At 50.2% G+C, this 23,073-nt stretch overlaps 1 protein-coding gene across 1 annotated transcript in view; it reads right to left on the reverse strand.

The window, feature by feature from the left end:
- LOC141963912 (hydrocephalus-inducing protein homolog) overlaps window positions 1-23,073 on the reverse strand; it is a 115,371-nt gene that overhangs the window by 70,024 nt on the left and 22,274 nt on the right. Inside the window, 6 exon segments of the mRNA XM_074913647.1 lie at window positions 2,509-2,732; window positions 4,693-4,811; window positions 9,250-9,349; window positions 13,805-13,976; window positions 16,150-16,167; window positions 16,668-16,869. Coding sequence (XP_074769748.1) covers window positions 2,509-2,732; window positions 4,693-4,811; window positions 9,250-9,349; window positions 13,805-13,976; window positions 16,150-16,167; window positions 16,668-16,869 — 835 coding nt within the window.

A 23,073-nucleotide genomic window follows, 5' to 3' on the forward strand; every position in this document is an offset into this window, starting at 1 on the left:
TCTCAAGGGCATTTGAAAACAAACAGTTTGAGCTGTGGGGCTGGAGAATGACAGAAAGGCTGGAGAGGGATCCTTGAAAAGCAAGACAGAGCTCAAGGAGGCAGATGCCATCTCAGGGAGGAGAGGACTGCAATGGGAATTGCTGCTGAGGGACAGCTGCATGGGAGCAGGCGGGTGTGCTGGGCTGCCATCAGATGGGCTGCATGGGAGCCACCATCCAGGGAGGAGGAGTACAAGGATGGGGAAGAAATAAATAAAAAAGGACCAGCAATCCTCTTTCACTGAGACAGAAGGTCTACACTGAGCCCAGGGCAGTGCTGGCCAAACAGGGCAGAGAGTGGCCACAGAGAAGGGGAGGGCATGATGGGCACTGAGAGTCAGGGCATCACTGGGCAAAAAAGGACCACTTCATTTGGCTGTGGGGAAGCCAAAACACAACCGTCCCTCTGACAGCTCCTTCCTTCCTTCCCCAGGAGCAAGGCCACTGTGAGGCAGAGGCAGCGGGCGCTGTCCAAGCAGTATCCAAGGGATAAATGCATCCTTACCAGCAAAACCTGCCCTTGCTCAAGGAGAAAGCTGCTCATGCAATAACACCCTGTGACCAGTTTGGGGGAGGAACAGAGGAGAATAAATTATTTGATTGTGAAATGTTCCCTTTTGATTTCCAAAAAAAAGCAGCACTTTCCCTCCAAACACAAAGCCAATGTAATTCTTTCTTTACTGAGCTCAACAGACTTATTCACCACTCTTCTCTTGCAAAGTAATAACCTTTCTGTTCTTTTTTATCCATTTCCCTCATTTTATTGGTAAAGTCGACCACAGAGTCCTCCCATTGCTTTACTGCCTTCGTCTAGAGCCTCCCAGCAGCGGCAGCCCAGGAGGCTGGTTGCCGAGGAGGCACAGCCAGCCCCACAGCTCCAGGGCTCCCAGCACCAGCTTTCCTGCCTACACCACGTCATCCCACCAGCCCGCGGTTAAAGACCAGCTGGGACAAGTTTGCATGCTGCTGCGGTCCTGACAAGTGAGCTTTGCCTCTCCTATCATCAGCTTTTTTCCCCCTTCTCCCTTTTGCTTGGTGAGGATTATCTCTTGCCCTGGCACCAGCCGCAGAGCTCCCCGTCTGCCCCGTCAGCACTGCTCTGGCTGCAGAGAGGAGGCACCACCACAGCGCTGGCTGCACAAGAGGACAGCCTGTCCCAACCCATGAGCATGAGAGGTGATGCTGAGGCTGCTGCTACCCATTTGGGATGGATTATTAACAGAGGATTTTAAAAACACTGCCTCTGGCTGCAGCCACCCAGGCTGGCCCATCCCCAAAGCCCTGCTGGCCTTGCTGTGTGTTCAGGGGGGTGGCCCAGACCAGCTACCGCCCAAAGCTGATGCCATCCCACTGTCTGACGTTGCCCAAGGGGGAATGAGCTACCTGTAGGAAGGAGTCACTCCAGCTCCTGGGTACCCGGACTGGGCAGCAGGCATCTCCACACCTTTCCTGTACAGCCTCCAGGCAAATTGTTTTCCAGCACAGGTAGTCACTTAAAGCCCCGTGGCTCTCACACAGACACGTGTTGGAACCTGCTGCTGCCAAATTCTGTGCAAACAGCGTCCTGCAAAGTCACAGAGCCACCCGCCCAAACCATGAAGGCAAAGCTGCTTCCCAGAGGAACCCAAGACTTTGAAAGATAAACGGGCACAGGAGGCATGGTCACAGGTGGCAGCAGCTCGAGGGAGCTGATCCTGCCCCTCTGCTCCACTCTGGTGAGACCCCCCTGCAGGGCTGTGTCCAGCTCTGGGCTCCTCAGCACACAGAAGACATGGACCTGTTGGAGCGGGCCCAGAGGAAGCCACCAGAGGGATCAGAGGGATGGCACGCCTTTCCTGCGAGGACAGGCCCAGAGAGTTGGGGTTGTTCAGCCTGGAGAAGGCTCCGGGGAGACCTTACTGTGGCCTTCCAGTACTTCAGGGGGGCTGGTAAGAAAGATTTTGACTGGGTTTTTAGTAGGGCCTGTCACGATAGGACAAGGGGTAATGGTTTCAAACTTAAAGAGGGAAGACTCAGACTAGATATAAAGGAAAAAATTTTTACAGTGAGGGTGGTGAGACACTGGCACAGGGTGCCCAGAGCAGTGGTAGATGCCCTATCCCTGGAAACATCCAAGGTCAGCCTGGACGGGGCTCTGAACAACCTGATCGAGATGATGATGTCCCTGCGCATTGCAGAGGCGTTGGACTAAATGATCTTTAAAGGTCCCTTCCAACACAAACTATTCTACAATTCTACGATTTCCTCTCGCAGATAATTACGCTTCATTTGCTGCTGCAACTGCAATGTTCAGACTGGAGTAAGGTTAAAAAGCCTTGACTCTTAGCGTGAGGATGCTAGGATCCAAGCCAAGACTAAGACCTTAGACAACACCTTTTTTTCTCTGTTTCATCCTAAAATGAGGTAGGTGGGAGATGATTACCCAACAGCTACAGATGCATACACCAAGCTCCTATAACCCTCCTCACCTGATCGTCAAGGTCACAGGCTCAGGGGATCCAGTCACACTGAAGCTGAATTCTTCTGTGAACTTCCCCAGGACGGTGGAACTGAAGGAGATCCGGATGACCTGGAGCCCGTCTGGAGAAATGATGCCCTCCTGGGGGAGCAAGGTGAAGCAGGAGCCCAGAGCTGTAGCTGGAGGGACCAAGTTGAAGGCAGCGTCGATGGCTCCTTTGTTAAACAGGACCACCTGCAGCAGCAAGAAAGCAAAAGGGAGATACATAAGGAATCTTCCTTTCTTACAGAAGGCTGATTTGTTTTCTGATTAACCAATTAACATCTGTAAAATGCAGAAGATGCTGTGTCCTGCTGCTTGGCAGAAGCCAAAGAAAATGCAACAGGACAAGTTCTGCCTTTGGGTTTTTCGTGCAAAGCAGTGACAGCTTCATAGACACAGTCACTCGGGGTTTATTCCACTGACACAGAGCAGCCCACTTTGACTTGCAGCGCAGAGGAGCCGCTCAGCATCACCAAGCCGATTCAGACCTGTCCCTAAGAGCAGCAAAGGGCAGCTGCAGCTTTACTAGTGAATCATCACACAGCTGATTCTGCTCCCGACGAGTTCGATCCTGCCGAGGGCACAACACATTGCAGCCAACAAGTTTACTGCAGGTAGAAGACACCTCAGGGCAGCACTATCACCAACTTCAGAAGCACTCCCCAGCTCTCCTACGGTATGTCATTTAGGATTCTTATTTTGTCTTTAATGGGATACTTTCTTAGTCTTTGCTCAAACAGACGTGTCAGGAAAGGATGAGCGTGCGGTGCACAGCAGCTCCGTCTACTCCAAAGAATTTCTCTTTCCTAAACATTCACAGCCACCACCTAAGACTTTACCATTATCAGAATAAACTACAAATTTAAAACTAAGCCGTATTTTGTTGAACACTCGAGAGATCTACTGCCTCAAACAAGTGACATAACCCCGCAGCACTTGTTGAGATTCAGCTCTTCTCACGTTGGGCGAGCAATGCCCACAGCTGCTGCCAGTCACCAACACACCCACCCAAAGCAAAGCAGTAAAGTTTCTGATTGCTGCAGGGTCAAATCCTGCCATTTCCATGGAATTAACTATCTGCTTTGGATTTCTTTTCCCTAAGTTTTGTCCTTGTAAAACCTGGTAGAAAAATTGAGACAGAAGCATTTTTTAATTTTGCAGCTGCTGTTAAAGATATTCACGTATTCAAGCTCTGCAAGGGTAACCTGGAAACTACTCTCTCCTCTCACGTCTTTTACACCTCAGTTACAAATTGCACTCAGGGATCCTGTGCTGAGCTGAGGTTTACCTTCAGTCAGCACAGCACTAGCAGTATCATCTACTCAGTCACATTTTCTCAAGTAATGAAAATAATAAAAAGATAATCAATAAAGTATCACCATTAAAAATGCATAGAGAGCACAATATTTTGGTAAGAAAACACCTTAATGCATCCTTCCCTGCCCAGTCAAGCTTTTGAAAGTATTGCCTCATTTCCTACCTCTTTCAGTTGCCCTATCTCATTTTTTTGCAGAAGACACCATTGGCAGGGGAGGCAAATACGTAGAAAGTTCCTTTGCCTCATCTCCAGAAATGCTTTGCTCTTCATAGAGATGCAGCAAATCTGAAGAGTGGCAAGAGACTGGTCAGCAAGGGGAAGCACTCCCAGTTCCGCGGCCAGACCCAGCTCTGAGCCAGAGGCTGGACAGATTTCCTCCAGCTCCCAGGACCGGCAGCACGCACTGACCCGAAAGCTGGCTGCAATGGCCTGGAGTTCAAACTCAGTACATTTGTTCCAGCTGCTTTTTAACAGCCCGAGTACAAAGGTGCATTGCATCCAGGGCTGAAACAAAAGCCTCTGAATATTTATCTTTTTGTCCCAGTGTTGCTTTCATCTGTCAAGGGGGTATTTTTTCACATGAAGCCTCCCAGCTGATCCCTAAGGAAGGTTGCCAAAAAGCAGGGATTAAGACTTCACAAACAGCATAGGCACCTTTCAGATCCCATCAGAAGTATCCAGATTCTGGGAAAGCCCCCAGACTTGACTAGTATGTCAAACAGTCCCTGCTGACAATGACCCGAGTTGCCAGAAATCCCACAGGCCCACGAGGCTCACTGCTGCCCCGGGAGCCATCAGGATCCCCCCCAGCCCCTCAGAATCCCGACTACTCACCTCATAGCTGTGGTTTAATCCAACAAACACCTTCCCGATGTCCAGCTGCTCACAGCTGAAGCGGAGCCGAGGCCCTATGCCTTCCCCTTTGATGCGCAGGGGCAGCCTGGTCTCGCGGCCTGCGGAGAGATTTCCACTTCAGTACAGTAATTGCCTCTGTTATCCCGGACTGTCCAGGCTGCCTCAGTGCTCCTCCCTGACTCTGGCCTGGATGGGAACAGCTCTAGGTGCTCCAGGAGGAGACACAGGACTCTTCCCTGCCCTCAGGAGATATGCCTTGGGGCTGGCTTCTAATTTCTAACCAACCCCTCGGGCTGGTTTCTCATTTAGCCATCAGTTAGCGATGCTGAGTTTAAAACACAATCTGAATTTCTTCCCATGTGCTTAGATGAGCTCTGAAATCCATTCAGTGAAGGCACAAAGCTCATGAAACAGAACTGAAGATAAAAATATGCCATCTGTACTGATGCAATCGGAGACAAGAGCACAGGAGCCGACAAGTACGAGCCCAGGCAAGGCGAAGCTCCCTGCTAACGGCGCTGTGCACGTCTGACAGCTGCCTAGAGCAGGCAGAGCATCTCAGCACTGACACACAGCTCCGTGCCCGGGGCTCCAGGGCTCACCTCCTGCAGCGGCACCTAAATACGACAGGGCTTTGTGATCTCCAGAGAGCAGCACTCGCCTGTGCCCACCATGATACCGAGAGCTCAGCTTTGTAAAGACACCTTACCTGAGGCATGCTGAACAGGTATGGAAAACCTCACTGCTGAGGTCAGAGAAGCCATGAACATACTGCTAATACACACAGCCCTTGCTGCAAAGGGAACCGAGACGGCAAGGCTTATAGCTAAACTCTAAGATGATCATTTTCTTCCATAAGAAGATGCTAAGATGACAGGGTGGGATCCTGCAGTCCGAAGGCTGTTCTGAACCACTGCAGCAGCCTCAAGTGCCTGAACCCTGGCTCCAATTTGGGCTTGGGTCTCCCTGCCATCCCATCCTACTCTGCACAGAAAGCAAGTAGCACAAGGGGAAAAGAAAGGCCCAGAAGTTGTGTCTAACCTTCAGTGTAGCTTTTGTGCAGAAATATTCCTCTCTCCTTTTGTGTAATGCTCACCATTCATTAAAAATTAGGGATTGAAGGTTGATTTTTTTTTTTTTTTTTTTTTTAATCTGCTGCATAGTTGTTCCAGAATGTCCAAAACTACTTCCTATTGCAAAGAGCGGCCCAGGTGGGACAACACAGTGACTCGATCACAACTTGAAAAAACTCTCCCTGGGAACAGCCCTTTCAGTGATTGCTGACTTTCTCATCTTGCAACCATGGAATGAGGACCTTTGATAATGTCCAAGCCAGAAAGGAAGAGCGTGGGAGCATTTGTCGAATTCAACATTTTTTAAGTGGTTCCAGACAAAGCCCAGCTGACAGCAGACATGACAGGTTGCACAGCTCAGGCATTAATTGGAAGGCTGTGTATTTCTATTTCCCAGACACCATAAGAGAGGCAGTACTGGGTGCTACCTGTCAGAAGATCACTCCACCTTGCAGCACATGTGGCTTAATTTTCATTAAAAACTCTAGGTCTAAATAATCAAAGCTCTTAGGTAATGGCAAAGATTTCCAAGTGACAAGCTTTTGTCCATGATCATGCTGAGACACACACTCCCTGGCCACTGCAATCAAAAAATCAGTGGCGGTTCTTCCCCTTCTGCAGTAGGCCCTCACCCTCTCCAGGTGGTCTCTGGAAACCATCCTTTCTTCTACCCCTACGCTGAACTTAAAACTTTAGGAAATCCCAGAAATGTTGCTCTTCCTCCTTCCAGGTGAACCGCAGAGCGGGCTTTTCCCAAAGGAGGAGGAGCAGACTCAACTGCAGGCAGCATTCAGGAGAGCTGAGAGAGAAAAAGAGAGAGTATGTCCTCCTGCTCGCTGCGGCTTCCAGGAGCATCCAGCCTTTGCCCAAGGCCTGGCTACAGCTGGGCTGTGGCCCTGGGACGCTCCCACCGGAACACGTCCCCGAGCACACAGGCCAAGGGCATGGAGGGGCTACAGCCTTGTCCTCAGTCCCAAACCCACCCCTGGTGCTGTGGAGCGAGCACTGGGATCTCAGCAGGAATAACGCAGCGGCGGGTCACAGGGTGCACAGGGTGGCGCTGCTGCCTCGCTTCCAAATAAATAGGGGTCTAGGTGGCCCAACAGCACGGGGCTCTGCTGCCAAAGTCCTTAACTTCTGCTGCTTTCTGACACTCAGTTGCTTGCTCACAGACTGTCCCCGTCCCTTGTGACTGGTTTTGAACATGATTCTCATCTGACCACATCAATAGTGTTACATGATGCAGGACAGTTCTGTCAGAAGCTAAGGGACTGATCATCACGTGGGATTCTGCTGCTCCCTGCAGGAGTGGCTTAAGAAAGGGTCTTGCAAGGTGTAACCCAGCTCAGTTCTGTGTGCGGACAAACCTAAAACTGAATTTTAGGTGTCAGAGCCCCCACCATGTGCTTCCTTCCAGCACTCAAGAGCCACAGCTTTATTTGCATGAATAACTAAGGAAGTTCATTTTGAGATTCAATATTTGACGAGGGCAAATTTCAAACCACTTCTTAACTGCCAGCTTGGCAAGTTGCACAGTGCTGATTAGTTCTGTAAATCACTGCATGCAGAAGCATCTGCTTGGCAATTCAAGGAGGCACCTGCAAAAAAGTGGAGGCCAGCAAAGCCCCTTTCCAGAGGGGCATGAGATCCAGCTGCACAACTCATGGGGCTGCACTGGGAAAAGCTCCCAAGCGTTCCCAGCAAGGGACACACACCCTCTGCAAACCTTCCTCCAAAGGCGTTGTGACTGGCATGCCAGTGCATGAGGAAGGCAGTCACGCTTCTTAGAGGAATCAAGAAGCAAAGTTAACTGACTCTCTAGTTAAAGATCACTGTTCTCTTCTTTAAACTCTTCTTGCACTCAGGGGCCTTGACTCTGGGACAGTTTCCACCCTGATAATACAGGGGGTCAGCTCTGGTTTGTAAGGGAGGGGGCTAGGTGCATCATTTCAATGACCTCCTTGAGGTTCTCTTCCAAGGAGCCAGTGGGGGAGTTCAGTTCTCCCAAGGGTCCATCAGGACCTTTTCAAGAGCAGGCTTCTCTTTCTAAACAGATCGTTTGCTCATCTCTGTTTCCTGTAACTCTCAGACCAGCTCAAGGGTTGCATGTAAGTAGTCTTCCTATTTCTCTGCAACAAAAACGCTCTCCTGGCACAACCCCTGGAGATGCCTGCAGCAAAATGATGGACACCCCCATCACAAGAGCAAAAATCCCAGAGCCAGAAGCACAGCACTGAGCGAGGAATCCCTCAGGCGCAACTTTTTAAATCGATCCTTTCCTTCCACAGCTCTAGCAGCTGCAGCTGGGAGGCAGGAAGACACTTTGTGAACACAAGCCCTGGGTAATGACTGTAGGGGGCATTTGCCAAGTAAACCCTGCACAATTACAGTATAAATAAAAAGCTGTTTCATGACATTTGTATCCCCCAGCTTAGGGCAGTAAGTAAAGCGACAAAGCAGCTGGGTTAGTGACTTCAGCACACTCCAGAACAGGCGCCTGGCTGCTGGAGGACCACGGGCCTCGCACCTCTTCCTCTCAGACGGGGAAAAACCATCACATTCCCTGGATGGAAGCCTGACAGCGCTCTCCCAGTCTTGAAAAACACCTTAAGCAGCACCACGCAGAGACAGAGAGGAAGGACGAGGTCACCCGAACCCCGCAGCCTGCTGCAGGCACTCCCTGCCCCGTGCTAGCACAGCAAAGCCATCACCTCTCCCAGGGCACAGAAGGTGCAGCTCACGTGGGCCAGAGATAACTGCTCCCAGCAAAAGACGCGATGGCACTTCTGTCAGACAGGATGAGCATAAAGCTTGCCTAGCAGACTGCTCGGACTCTGATTTCCAGGGAGGGCGCTCACCCCACTGAGCACAGCAAGCCCTGTGCAACGTACCCGGAGGCGCCACAGACTCAGAGCCACAAGGTGACAATTCTCACGTGCTGGCCAGAGGTGTCCTTCTGCAGACAGCCCGCACTCAGCAGGGCTCAGCCACCCAAGGTCTGGCAGTGTCGGGGTAGTGAGAGGGGATCCAGGCTCTGGCAGCACATTTGTAACTCAGCTCCTACCGCCTCAGGAGTCTGATGATGCATCCGTGTAATAAAGACTCCTCCTGGAGGCAAATGGTCTACAGGGACGTGGTGCTCGCCCACTGAAGCTGTTTAGCTCTGGAGCTCTTTGGCCTCTACAGGCACCTGGCAGCAGAGCAAATGCTGGCAAACCCACGGCATGAGAACTTAACCCTTCACTGCCTTGGTTGCTCTGGGATCAGTGACCCAGGCTTGTAGCCACACATCCTGAGGGCTGGCCTTGGACAGGAGACCACCTGGAAACCGCAGGGGCAGTGGGCACGTGCCAGCACCCTGCTGACCACTGACCCTTCCTGCCAGCTACACGAGAACCGAGGGGGCTGCAAGACTACTTGCGCCTCCACGGTGGGGAACAGAAGCAGGAGAAAGGAGCCGTACCTGAGATGTCGCAGTAGACCGTTTGTTGATAGACTCTGGCTTCTCGGGGTCTAAAGATCACGTTAACTTCAGCCGAAGAATTTGGCCAGATATCTCCCTCCTGAAACAGAAGAAGACAGCAAACCACTTAGCTTCAAATGTCACATTTCTTATTTTCAACCACAGCCCTGTAGCCTTTATGTAGAGCATCAGTGAAGAGCAGGGAACAAGCAACAGTTATCAACAAAATTTAGGGGGGTTTGGAAGCAGCTTCAAAAGAACTTTCTAAGTCTCTTACCTTTACTGGCATCTGGTAGAGGCATTTTGTTAAATTAGGGCTATAATGAAGCCACCAAACTGGCTCACGCTCCAGTGAATCCAGTAGGATTTCTCCAGAGATGCCAGTCATTTTAAGAAAAAGGTCCCTCTCGCCTCCAAACCTTCCCATGTATCTCTGTAGCACTATGGCTACATGACGACTTTTACTCAGGTCAGGAGAGATTTAACAAATCAAAGAGAATTTCCCATTCTTAGTTACAAAGGTGCTGCCTCTTATACCCTTCACCTGTACATGCCCCTAAGTATTTAACGTACTGCGGTGAGTGGGGCACGCAGCACCAAGCAGAACGAGCCCTCCTGCCTGGGGATAGAAGAAGAACAGGCTCCTGCCCGCTGGCGGCTGCTTCTGCCCCGAGCCGTGAGCAGCCAGCCAGCACGCAGGCTCCTCCAGCTGACGGATGACGTGGGAAAGGAGTTGAGAGACAGAAGCATCCTGTTTCTCTCTGCGAGGTGCACACGCTCCTGTGTCCCTGAACACAGGCTCAGAGAAGAAGAGATGGGATTTGCTTTACAGCTCCACACCTCTTTCAACCAACAGGCTCTTTTCCGTGTCATGCTCTTGCTCAGGGATTTAAGTCTGGGCCATGCTACCAGTGTGTCTGCAGCTCTCTGCTGCTTCCTCGGGGTCTTCTCTCTCTGCTTCTCGCCCAGAGAGTCCTGGCACTGGCGCTCAGTCCCAGGGAGCCTTGTCGCACAGTTTCGGAGGCATGCCTGGTTTCTAAAGGCTCTCACTTCTTGCAAGTGAGACACCACTTACATCCCCTGAACCCCTAGCATTACAAATGTTCCTTGTGTGTTTGTTGACATAAATAGAGGCACCTCTGACAACTGTAATAACACTCGACAAAGGAAGGAAAAATTCAGTTTATAGAAGGATACGAACAGAGTTCTTTTTCTATCAGCAAAGCGAGGCTTTGATTCTGCATGCTGCTGGGTATCCTTGCTGCTTCGTCCAGAAGAGTCATGAACTGAGTGGAGCCTCTGGCACTCCTGCAGCATAAATATTAAGTAACTATAATACTTCCCATCGAATTAGCCCTTATAGCTCAAAGGACAGCCCCCACAACAACTGAAGAGCTATGACATGGGGAGTTATTGAGCTGCAGCTGCAAATAATTCCCTAAGGCACAGCCTGCTCAGAGTCAACAGAACAGAGGGAAGAACTGTGAAATAACTCACAGAAAATACTGTGAGTTATTTCTCCTGGGAAATTAAAATGGGCTGTTGAAGAGGTTCCTTGCATTCCTGCTACCCCACAGGGGAAAAAAGAACTGCTGCTTGGAAGGAAATGCTTCATTACCCACCCTTGCAGGCTACTGCTACACGCGTCCGAGCCTCGGGGCACCTCAGGAGCCAGCCCCGTGCCTGGGCGACGTGTTCTCTATAGGATGGCAGTGGAGTCAGAGCATGGAGAGCCACCGTGGATGGTAACCAGGACAGATGTAAAACTATGCAGTGCTGTGAACATGGTATTGCAACACTTCTGGCTGAAACACTTCTGGCCTCAGACAGGCTGCAACTGGCAGGCGGCATAAAATACAGACGGTGGATGTACGATGGTACAGCACCACCACTCCTGCTGTCCTACCCTGGCTTTGCTACAGCATAAAGCACGGTGATACAGGAGGGGATGGCACACCGGGACTCACAGCTACACAAGTGATCTCTCTACAAGAGCCCAACCGTAAATACATGGCAGATCCTATCTCTCCTCCCTCAGCCCCTAAATAATGAGGATCTGCTAGATCTCCACCAGTCGGAGTCAGAAAAAGCTGGTCTTGAAAAGCCAGGCACCACCAACTGCTGGTCAAATCACCTGCTTTGCTTTGCAGAGGGGGAAGGCAATCCATGGAAGGAAATCACACTCAAAGCAGTCAAAGAAAAAATAGACAGAGCTGGCAACAGAAGTACTAAAATGACACTCAAAGTGCATCCTCTCAGCTCAGGGCACTTAGGAGAAAGGCAGTGCCAAAGCTAACATCTGCCTCTTTCCATAAATAACAGAGCCCACAGGGAACTGTGGGATGGACCACAGCTCCCACTGGAGATGGTGCCTTCCGCCAAAAAACAAAGTGCTCTGCAGTAGCTTCTCATGTGGATGGGGACCGGCTTGGTTCCCCAGCTGAGGTGCAGGTTTGCAGCAACAAACACCACTGTCACCTCCTGGCCCAACCTCTGGATCAACAACAGGAGCACCTTCGTAACCTGGACATGTTGTCGACCACCTCCATCAGCCCAGAGTTCACATGTGACACTGAGGAGTCACTACCAGGCAAGGACAGGACAGTGAGGACTTGTCAAGGTCAGTGTAGCAGTAAGTCCTCGTCCTCCCTCTCCTCTGGTTGCCATTTCCAAGGAGTCAGCTCCCACAGGTCTCCAATGGGACTTACAGACAAGCTGGGGCAGGGAGGATGCAGCAAACAGCAAGGACTTTGTCCCTTGGGAGCCACCTGGGCCTCTATCACACCTGCCTCATGTGTAGATGCAAAAATAAACCAAATTTGAGATGCGCTCAGAAAGTCAGAGCTGCGTATCAGCTTGTTTCCCATAGGCTTGGGCAACTGCTCAGAATGTTCTCATCCACATGGTAATTCCAAAATCACACCTCCTCTTTTCTGTTATTTCCATCAGCGAGTAAACCCTATACAGACTGGTGACCTGCTGCAGCTTCTACAGATTGCAGCACCTGAAAATACTGGCCGCTAACGGTCCACTGACATAAGGTCCCATCTCTGGGGGGCCTCTCCAGCAGATTTTACATGGCAGTGCACGAAGGGTGTCTGTCCAGGCTAAAAGTTACAGGGCTGTCACCGCAAAGAAGGTTGTGGAAGCCAGCAGCAGTGGAGTTTTAGATTCTACATTTAATAAAAGTAGAAAATGCTTACTACCATTTGATGTAAAGACACCCATATGCCAGGGGGAAAGACAGGCATGAGCAAAAGTGAATGTGAAATTGATTGTTCCATCAATAATGGGATTCATGGAAATCAAAAGGTTGATAATGCTGGACAAAACAGAAGGGGAGAGACTCACGTGGTAGCCCACTTATAGTCAGTCCTAGAGCAACCTGTGTAACATTCCATTCAGGAAAGGTTTCCCCTCGAGACTTGAGGCCAGGCTACACTTTATGTCCGTATGTCACTACATGGAGCGCCAGGACTCGGCGCTGTGGGCAGCCAGACTTCTGGACCTCACCTCAAAGCATTCAGGAGCTTAAGAGCAGGTTAAGCTACTTGTAGAGACAGTCTGACTGTAAAGCAGCAGGAGCCCTGAGGCACACTCCAAAATCAGCTCTGACACACCGCAGGCTGGTCTTAATGCTCAGCTGATCAGCTCCCTCTCTCTACAACATTCCCACTGCTCCGACACAATCTCTTGGTCACATCATGCTGCTGTCAGCTACAGTGGTGTGAAACTGCCGCTGTGCCAACATTGGTGGCTCTCAGCCTTATATGGGATATAGGAACAACTAAGAAGAGGAGATGATCCCCTTCCTTGAAAAAAAAAAAAAAAAAAAAATTAGTTTCACCTATTTTAAAAGGAAGAAGAGGTTGAGATTATCCTAGGATTTACTCCAAGACGAAAAGGGATTTTACATTGCTCGGACAGTGGGCATTCTTCATCTCAGACCATGCAAATACTCAGAACCAGGGATCTGGCCGATTGCAGGATATGGGGTTTTGCTTGCATAAACAGAAGAGGCAATAAAATGTCTGTACCTATGCTCCATGAAACTCAGGAAGTCCGTTTAAACCTGCCAGCCTTGTGTCCAGGCTCACAGATGACACTGGAAGGGAGATTGAGCCGTGGTATCCATCCAGGTTATATGAAGAGATTGGTATGTCTGTGATCACACTTGGGTTGAACTTGGCCTCCTTTCCACAGAGGACCATTTCATTCCTCAGGTCAATATGTGAACTGAGAGCGCTCTAATGTCCTTTGTTAATCCCCACACACTATGTGTAAGCTGTGCCCTTACTCATCGTTATCGATAGCTCTCAACAGTGTAAGGACACTTACCAAGCGCCCTTAATTTATAGCCCTTGCAGCAGAGCTCAGCTTTAGGCAGCCTCTCGCTCTGCCAGGAGCCCACAGAGATGCTTTTTCCAACAAGCTCTCGCAGCCTCCCTAGAAACCTGGTGTTATCTCTTGGCCCATCAAGCCAGCTGACACAGGGACCTGCCAAGTGACCTCAGCCAGGGAGGAGAAGGAAGGGAGGTTCTCAGCTATCACTTACCATTGGCTCAAGGCTGAACACATCGTCGGAGAAAAGCATGGAGTCTCCTTGCACCTTTGCCCGCTGGTTCTGGAAGGGGCGGGAGAGAAGGGGAAGGCGTTCTCCAAGAGCAGAGTCCACCCTGCACTCCCTCAGACAACGATCCATCTTGCCCCCTTTCCGCCTCTGCAGCCTGCAGCCACGGGGAGAGACAAACCAAGCAGATCATTTAATGAGCAACATATTTGCAGAGACTCGTGTGAGCGCAGGGGCAGCAAAGCGCTCGGGGAGGATCAGCGGCAGCTCAGCGAGGGGCTGACCCCAAGCCACGGGGTCCCCCACGGGTCAGATTATCACTTGCTGGCCGCCACCACGGCACGCAGGTTTACTCCACGCTTACAAGCTCAGAAGAGGTTTCTGAAAGCCAGCAGCCCTCGAGAGCCTCCTGGCTCAAAGCCTCTGCCACAACTGATGGAGAATCCACCGACCACCCCAACTGGCTTTTCCTACCACAGAGCTGCCTGGGGGAGCCAGATCAAGATGAAGGAGCACCCACTGCAGGGCTTCCCTGGCAAGGGGGAGACGCAGCTGGGTTTCAGCTGCAGGCCACTGGCATCACTCCTTTTTCCTTCCCCTTTGGACCTGCAGGGGTAAGCAAGCTAAATGTGCTCTCTGTGCCCTATACCACTCCTCACCAGAGGATCCCAGAGCACTGTAAAAGCAAACCAATGAATTCAGGCATTGCATCACTTCGGTGAGACCAATGTCTATATGTGCATGGAAACAGAGGCCCTGAGAGGGGAAGGCACTTTTCCTGGCATCACCCACTAAAGAAGTCTGGACCAGCATCTCTGAATCCAAACCCTTACGTCTGGCCTTGAACCACCTTATCTTTTTCCTCTTTTTGGCCATCTCTGTAGGGCTTTGATGCAGTTCATCTCTCCCTTACTTGGCAGCTGTAGCAGAAATCATTCTAGTGTTTAAAGGTCACAACCAAGAGATAAGGGAGCACTGCTACAGAGCAGTTGCTTCCTAGCTGGCACATCGCTGTCCCCTCTGCACACTCCAGTCCCCGGCCATGAAGAACCAGCAGGTGACAACTCTGGGGGGATGAGTGGAAGGCTCCATGTGTAGCAGCAGATCGAGGCAATGTAGTAAAACCAGGATAGCGATCATCACCCAGCTAAATTCAAATACAGTTCCAACGGAAATACGGTCACGGATGTTACTAGCTGTACACAGACAGAGCCTGGGGCAAAGGCTGGCACCAGCACCAAAAGTACTTGCTTTGGCTCGCCCCCCCTGGAGTGCAGTGGGGAATGTTTCTCCACGGCTGACCTACAGCCCTGCGCGTGAGGAGGGCTTCCCGCCACCGATGAGCAACCCCCAACTCAGCCTCCATCAGCGGACAATAATTCCACCATTACATCCCAGAAAGTCCTGCAGGAGGGAGACACAGCAAACCCCTGGATACACCACCTAAGGATCCAGGTCTTCTGGGGTCACAGCCCAGAGCAGGGTCCTGCACTGCCTCCTCTCATGGAAAAAGTCCTCTCTGCTCTGAGATCTCTAAGGCTTCTCTGGCAGCAGGACAGTGGCCTTGGAGCTATGACCATCCCTGGGATTGCAAGGAGGAAGAACAGAACGTCCTGGTCAGACTCAGGACATAAACTGGCATGAGAACAAATGTAATTGGAAATGAATCAGGTTGAAGTGAACTGTGGGGAAGCCTGGTTGCTTCTGAGGGGAAAGAGGATCACTCAGGGTCCAATCTGAGACAGGCAGGTGAGGAGAGAGCGGTAAAGGAAGGGTCCAGGCAAGGGCCCAGAGAAGGCAATGAGGTTTTCTTTTAACACATTGAGCTTGCATGGAAGTCACACACTGTGTAATTAAAAATAGAGAACAGTGGAAAACTAGTTTTGGCCTTCAAGGCATTTCTGACCTAATTATGTTGAACTTTATTGGCTCAGAAGCCCTTAGAAAGTGCTCCAGTTTAAGGCACTTTCCTGATCAGCTGTGAGCTAACTCCTATACACCTACATCCATGCAAGTCTGGAAAGTCCCACAAGGATTCCCTTAATCACCCAAACTTGTAAGTGTCATTTCCAGTTCATCCCCCCAGGCTATAAGTGTGTCTCTGCTGCCTGAAAGGGGAATGTCAAAGCTTCACCACAGACACCCTTGGAAGAACCTGCCCCATCTCTCAGCACCATGAAGACACAGGCTGCTGCAGCCCAAACGCGCTCTGTCCCGTGCTGCCCTGCCTTCCCTGCAGAACCCTTCACCTCCAAAATCTCCCCAGTCTCTGAGGAAGGGTAGAAATACCTCGTTGTGCTGGAAACCGGGACAGTGCAAGGCAATTCAACATCCTACAGCAGGACAGCCTCAACTTGCTGGGCCAACACAGCACCTGACCCTGCACATTCCTGGAGAAGGAGCCTGCCACCTTACCAAAGCTGGAGTGGAAGAAGCTGCAGTGAATATCACAACAGTTATGCTACCTGCAGCTATGTTAAGTGCTGCTACTCAGTGCAGTCCCAGGGAACGAGTGCTGACACTTTCCTCAGCCTCATGGACCCCCCATAACCCAGGGGTCTCTGGATATCAGTGGTTTGGGGCTCCCTAAAATGCAAATTTGCTCTCTGAGGGAATCCAGTCACTGCAATCAACCTTTCCTCCACAAAACACCATCCTCAGCTGGACTATGGATGGAGCTGGAATGCGAGGCACTGAGCTCCATTACCCTAAAGCCCAGGGACACCTAACCTGATGCCATACATGGTTTACTTGTCCTAAACCATTCAATGCACCACACCTCTTGAGGCCACATGTTAGTTTTACCCTTGGGCAGTGTATCTTACTGAAATGAATCTTTCAAACGAACCTCAGCCTCTGATGATCCTCCTCTTCCTGAGTTGAAAAAGCCTTCCACTGGAAGTGAACCTTGATTTCACTCCGATTGTGAATGACTACAGATCTGTGGTTTGACAGTGTGAGGTAAGTCTTCTCAACTGTCAGGGAGCTCCTGGCCAGACCGATGTTGACATCTACAGCTGCTCCAGAGAGGCTCGTGTGAATATCTTCACCTGGAAAAAAGCACAGGGGAGTCTTTGCTCATCTCACTTGCTGATGGAAGTACGAGGAACAAAGCAAACCACCAGTAACAGAAGAAACTCTTACAGCTTTTAGCTGTATTGGCAGTTCCACAGATCAGCACACTCATCACATCCTGACAGCTGCCCGTGTACAGAATGAGGATGGCACCACCATCAGCACCTTATTTCTGGGTGCATTTGTAGAGATCTATCCCCAAGGTGACAGTATTTACAGTGAGATTTTTCCGATGTGCCCAGGTGGCCTTTGGGTTGCCATCCCACTCGAGTCATAGAGAATTCTGCATCCAAGTCGTTCAGGTGACTCCGAGGAGTCCCACCTCAGTCAGGGCTTGCCCAGCGTTGTGTCTCTCCTGATCCCTTGTTGCTGACACCCAAAGATGCCTGGGGGCACGCAGGCAGGAAAGGGAGGTTCAGAGGAACAAGTGACAGCCCAGGGCAGGATGGGACACAGAAGAGAGCTTCACTGTGTTGCAGAAGCAGCGCCCTCACTTGCTGTGGGTTTGTGAACACGTGTCAAGACGAGACTGGTGGAGCATGGCCCACCCCGACCTGCCCATTACAGCCCTGCAAGCCCATTTCCTCAGCCGGGACCCTGCTGCTTATGCCCGAGTCTGCAAGTCTACGCTGCGTCTTCCCAAGCCGTTCAACGACCAGAGCGAGGGCATCTTTGCTTGCCACCTCAGAGCCCGCTGAAGAGGAGAATGTCCCTGGCTGTGCACACCAACTGACCAACGACTGGGGCCTTGCTGGAGGACCTGCCAGCACGTCACCCTCCCAAACAGACTCCCACCAAAGGCTCCCTCCTTTCCAGAGTTTTCAAACCTTCCTTCTTCCCAGCCAAGTAACTCCTGGCAGTCAACTGAGATCAAACTTCTGTACCAAGCTCACTCTTCCTCTTGCAGGCAAGTGTTTCCCAGGTGAGACTCAAACAGCAAACATCAGACATGCTCTCCAGAAACGGCATTTCTGTGGAGTGGTGCTTAAAGCCTCAGAGCCAGCCCCAACGGACAAGTGCAGCAGCCTGGCCATAGCCTGGAGAGCATCCCTCTGCAAAGGCAGAGCCTCCTCCTCCCTGCACAGGTCACAGCAAGGCAGCCAGCCAACGGACCTGCCTTTAAAGCGCTACTGTGCAACAACACAGGGAGAGTGCTGGATGTGTGCTGGGTGCACTCCTGAAATCCTAAGCCAGACACAACACAGCAGAATCACACTCATTCCAGGGAAAAAAAAAAAAAAAAAAAAAGAGCCCCCTCTTTTGGGGGGGCACTGGGGATTGACTCACCCTTAAAACACTAGTTCTCCAGAGTCATTCACTCATCTCCACACACAGAGAACCCAGCCTTCGTGCCTGTATAGCCTCAATTTCTCCGCTCTTAAGGGAGTATGGAGTGGTAGGGATTTGTGGTCAGAGATGAGAGTTATGCTGCAAGGACAGCAGCAATGTTTACAGTGACTTGACAATCTGCTTTCTATAATGGACAGCTTGGCATACAGAAATGACTGATGTTCAGGAGAGTTACAGAGGCGGGTATGCTTTATGAGCACTGCCTCTCCCTCCACTGAATCCTTGGCATATATTGGCAAGCAAAGGAGCCAGGAGCCAAGAAATGGGAGACATGCACAGTGCCTCAAGCCTGGGTTTATGGAAACACGAGCCAGCGCTCTACAACGATCAAGATGACAAACTACTGCAAAATAAACACCATGAAAATTATCATCGTCTCCCTGCCTAAACCCATGGCCACGTGCATCTCGAAATACTGGGTATAGTTCTGATCTCAAAAAAAAAAGCTGAAGCATCTCAAGCTAAATAGAGAAGGACAGAAAGAACAATTTAAAGTATGAAGCAGCTTTTATAAGAAGATTGACTATGACTCCTCATCCTAGAAATCATATGGGCAATAGATGGGAGAGGTTTGTAAAAGCATGGATGGCCTGGGAAACATGAATAAGGAAAAAATTGTCACTATTTGTCATAAAACAGGAACCTGAGGGCCTGAAATAATGTTATTAGACAGAAATTACACAAAAGTGGCAGTCCTTTTCCAGGGAGTATTCCTTCCTTTGGAACACACTGCCACAGGAGGCTGTAGAGGCTAACAGCTGCAAATCCAGGGAGAAACCGGACAAATTCTTAGAAGATAAAGGCATCAGAAGCTATTCAACAGAGATGAGAATAAAGCCTCCAGCACAGAAAAATGCTAACTCCAGAGCCCGCGAGGGAGAAAGCATGTGCACCGCCTGTTTCTACACAATTTGCTAAACATCCCCTACTGCTGCTCTCGCGGGGAGTTGCTGGGGACGCAGCCACCCTTGCGCTCCCGGCTGCAGGCACCGAGGACTCTTCTGAAGGCTGGAGGGTTTGCCGGAGCACCTTCTACCACAGAGAGCATTTGGCATCGTGCTGAATACAGACACCCACAAATCGCCGGGTCCAGGAGAGTGCGCACAGCTGCCAGCGAGTCAGGAGGAAGCCACGGATCTGTCTGCCAGGCCCATGAGCTGACACGGAGAGCGGACCGGCCAGGGTCGGCCACGGGCGGCTGCAGGCTTCATGTCTTGGGTGTCAAATCAGATGTGACGTTTCATTTAAGACTCTTGGCTGTTTTTCAATAAACGCCTCTGTACTGTAACAGCGACATAGCACTAGGCATTTCACTTGGCAGGGCAGTGTCCATGGTGTGTGGTTTGGGATGCTTGGCTGCCATGAAAGCGCATCTACTGAATCTAGATGTGTCTGCCCTATCATTATTTACACAACGTGATCTTATTGCAGACTGTCAACTCTCTCATTCTTACATGCTTCTGATACATTTCCTACAGGTGGCAGGACACAGCTTTCACTCTGCAACCTGAACAAAGCAATGCCTGAACTTGAAATTAAACGCTAGACTTTTTACAGAGCAGCAGAGCAGATGCTTCGGGTTGTGCACTCCTGAGTGGTGCTCTTTGACACAGCAGAAACACCTCTGTGTTTTATCCCAGCATCCATCCACATGGCTACAGACACACGTATCAGCACACCACGATAACTTTTCACTATCTTTAAGTGAGAAATCTGTGGGACTCCTGTTGTGCAGGAAAACAGACAAAGAGAGAATTTACAGAAGAGCTAAAGCATCTTTCTGAATTCTTCTAATACTACACAAGCATCCTGGTACAAGAGGGAGTAATTTTCAGAGCAGTACAAACTGATCTTAAACAGAAAGGATAGATGAGCAAGCCCTTGAACAAGATTTCGAAACAAATTTCAGGTTTGACGAAGAACACATTCCTAGTATCCAAGAGCTGGTACTTTCCGTCATTGATTACTGCTCTAAACATTAGGAAGCTGGTAGCCAGGTCGATTAGACTGAAGAGAAACAAAACAGCACCCTGATGCATTTTGTCTTCACCACGACATATTCTTCCTCTATCCCTGGGTTTCTCTCTGAGATTCTCTCTCTGAATTTGGATTGTAAATCTTTTAGAAGTGAATGACAGTCACATTTGGAATATTTAGGTAGCATGGAAAGCAAGTGTAATTTCATTTGCCCAGTCTGTCAGAAGACAGTGCCTTCCTGCTGCTGCTTTTTCACCGAAAATACAAGCAAGCAATGAAAGGAGAGCTCTTCACTCAAAAGGATGTGACTGTACCCCCATATCGACCTATGAGAAGTAATTCTTTTGCTCCTGCTATCATACCCAGCTGCCTCCACTGCCGGCATATTCTTGTTTTTCAAGCAGCGTGCAGAGGTCTCCGTTACCACTTCACCGCCGGAGAAGCGAGTCACCTCACCAGGCCGAGCGATCTCTGGAAAGCTGGAGAAGTCACCTACAGCCTGATCCAGCCGCCCCACCATGTGCTTTTTGCTGCGTCTCCCACAGAGCTACCACCAGATCAGAGTCAGGAGCGCTCCTCTGAGCTGTTTCGCTCTTGGGAAGCTGATGGCTTCACCTACAGGATGCGCCGATTCTCCACCGGCCTGAGAAAGGCGTCTGTCCGTCCCCACGCCTGTATCTCCAGCCCCAGAGCAAAGCATGGAGCAGCGACAGTCATTTGCAAGTGCTTCTCCGCGGCGGTGTTCAGGAGCTGCCTTCAGACGTCATTAAACCATCACGTTATTTACTCCAGACCTCCTTTATAAACCTCACCACTAAATAACTGCTGCTGGCAACACAGGTGTCTCTAAAGAACCACTCCCAGGCTACAACAAAGCTCAGAGCATCCTCCTCATGACCGTGCCCACAGTTGTTGCTGTAACGGCCAGAGTCCCCAGTGTGGCCCCGGCCTCAGCAAAGCACCCACTGAGCCCACGCAGCACAGTGAAAGCAGAGGGTCTCTACCCCAGAGGCCCTGCAAGGAGCCATAAGACAACAGATGGGGATGAAAAGGGAGGTGGAAAGCAGTGACCAGGCAGCAGTGCTCCACAGGACAGGCTGCAGGCTCTTCAGACAGCTCTCCTGCACGCTGAGCCATCTCCCTGCAGTCAGGCTCCCGCTGTGCATCCTTCTGTGACCGAGCACCCACCGCATTCCCCAGCACCCCTCTGCACTGTGCTTAGCAAGAACTGTTTGCCTGGTTCCAGGATGAAATACTCCGGCACAGGAATATCCAGAAGCCAGCACGGAGGCTTTGTCCTGCCCAGCATGAAGGAGCTTTGCAGAATGTTTTGAAAAGGACGATGAAACCGTCAGAGGATGGAAGACCACTGCCGCGTACCCAGGATGCCGCGGGCTATTTTTAATCGTTATTGCTACCACAGTAACGACACGCTGGGGTACCCGACTGGCTGAAACATTGCTTTTGGCCATGGGGAAAATGGTGCAGGAACTTTCATTCTGATTGCCTGGCAAAGACATGCTCAATAGACCACCTAATAAATCAGTCACCCTTCAAGCTGTGCTTCTGCTTCTCAGCAGATGCTGATCGATCCACAAGGAAAGGAGGCTAATGAATGTTCAGTTCTGTCCTGAAACACCTCCACCGGTAATGACACTTAGAACACGTCAGTGATTTCCACTGATGATAAGAGTAGACAAGCTGTGGTCAAGGATGACCTGCAGAGAGATGAAAACCACATTCTTCCAGAAATCTTTCATGTGCTAAAAATGGGGGATGCAGCGTCACGCAGATGTCTGTTTCTGTGCATGCCTGAGGATGAACAAAACAGCCAGAAGGAGATTTCTAACTTCCAAGCCACCCTCCTAGTACATACACCCTAGTCTGTGCTCACGCAGTCAGCTCCATGGGTTGCTGGAGCAGGGGTTTTCTTCAGAGGGGTGTTATGTAGTTGTGGAGCTACAAAGCTGTTCAAAGAAACCTCAAGCAAATGAAGCACAAACTTCATTCCCCTTCATCTACCCTCAAAGTGACAAATCAGCTCTCCTGAAACACAAGGCCCTGGAGAGGGGCCATACTCTGCAAGGAGCAGAACAACCTTACCAAAAACAGCATGAGAAAAATTCATTATTACAAGCAGCTCTAGGAAAGGGGAAACAAAGACAGGAAACAGTTGTTACCTATTACCTGTTTTGATAGAAACAAACACTCTGGAGACCAACTAGACTCACCCATCAATCTAAGTGATTTGAACTATAAGAGCATATAACCAATCGGCTGTATAAAGTATTAGTTACCAACCCTCGGTCTGTTGCAGTGCTGCTACTGTTAAGATGCAAAGTCAACATATAATTGCACAAACTCCTATTTACACCTTTTTTGCCTACAATACACGACTCCCTCCACTCACTTTGAAGCAGATGTACGAGAACATAAAAGTCTGACAGAAACCAGCCATACTGCTGGGAATTCTCACAAGAGAAGGAAAAAAAAGCACAACATGCACTCACCACCTACGACAGGCGGAAAGAAAAATCCCCTTGCAAAGTTTTTTAATGCCTCATAGCCCAAGGAAAATCTAGAGAAGCCTCTTGTACAGCATCAGTCTGGCTTACACCTTAGGATCTAACACGGGAAACAAGATCTTCTTTAAAAACTCACAGAATAATGTCAGTTTCTAACCATCTGCCAGCACTAAACACAAAATAAAAAAGAATTACAGCAGTTAGTGCACTACAGGGAAGCTTTGGATTCAAAAGGGGCTGTTGCTTAGGAAGCGGAAGATTTCCCCACCTCTTAGCACCTGTAAGCAGCTACCGTAAATCTTCCTGGTGTGGAAGGAACGGAGAAGT

The sequence above is a fragment of the Athene noctua genome, chromosome 9 (genome assembly GCF_965140245.1).
Source record: "Athene noctua chromosome 9, bAthNoc1.hap1.1, whole genome shotgun sequence".
Classification (NCBI taxonomy): domain Eukaryota; kingdom Metazoa; phylum Chordata; class Aves; order Strigiformes; family Strigidae; genus Athene; species Athene noctua.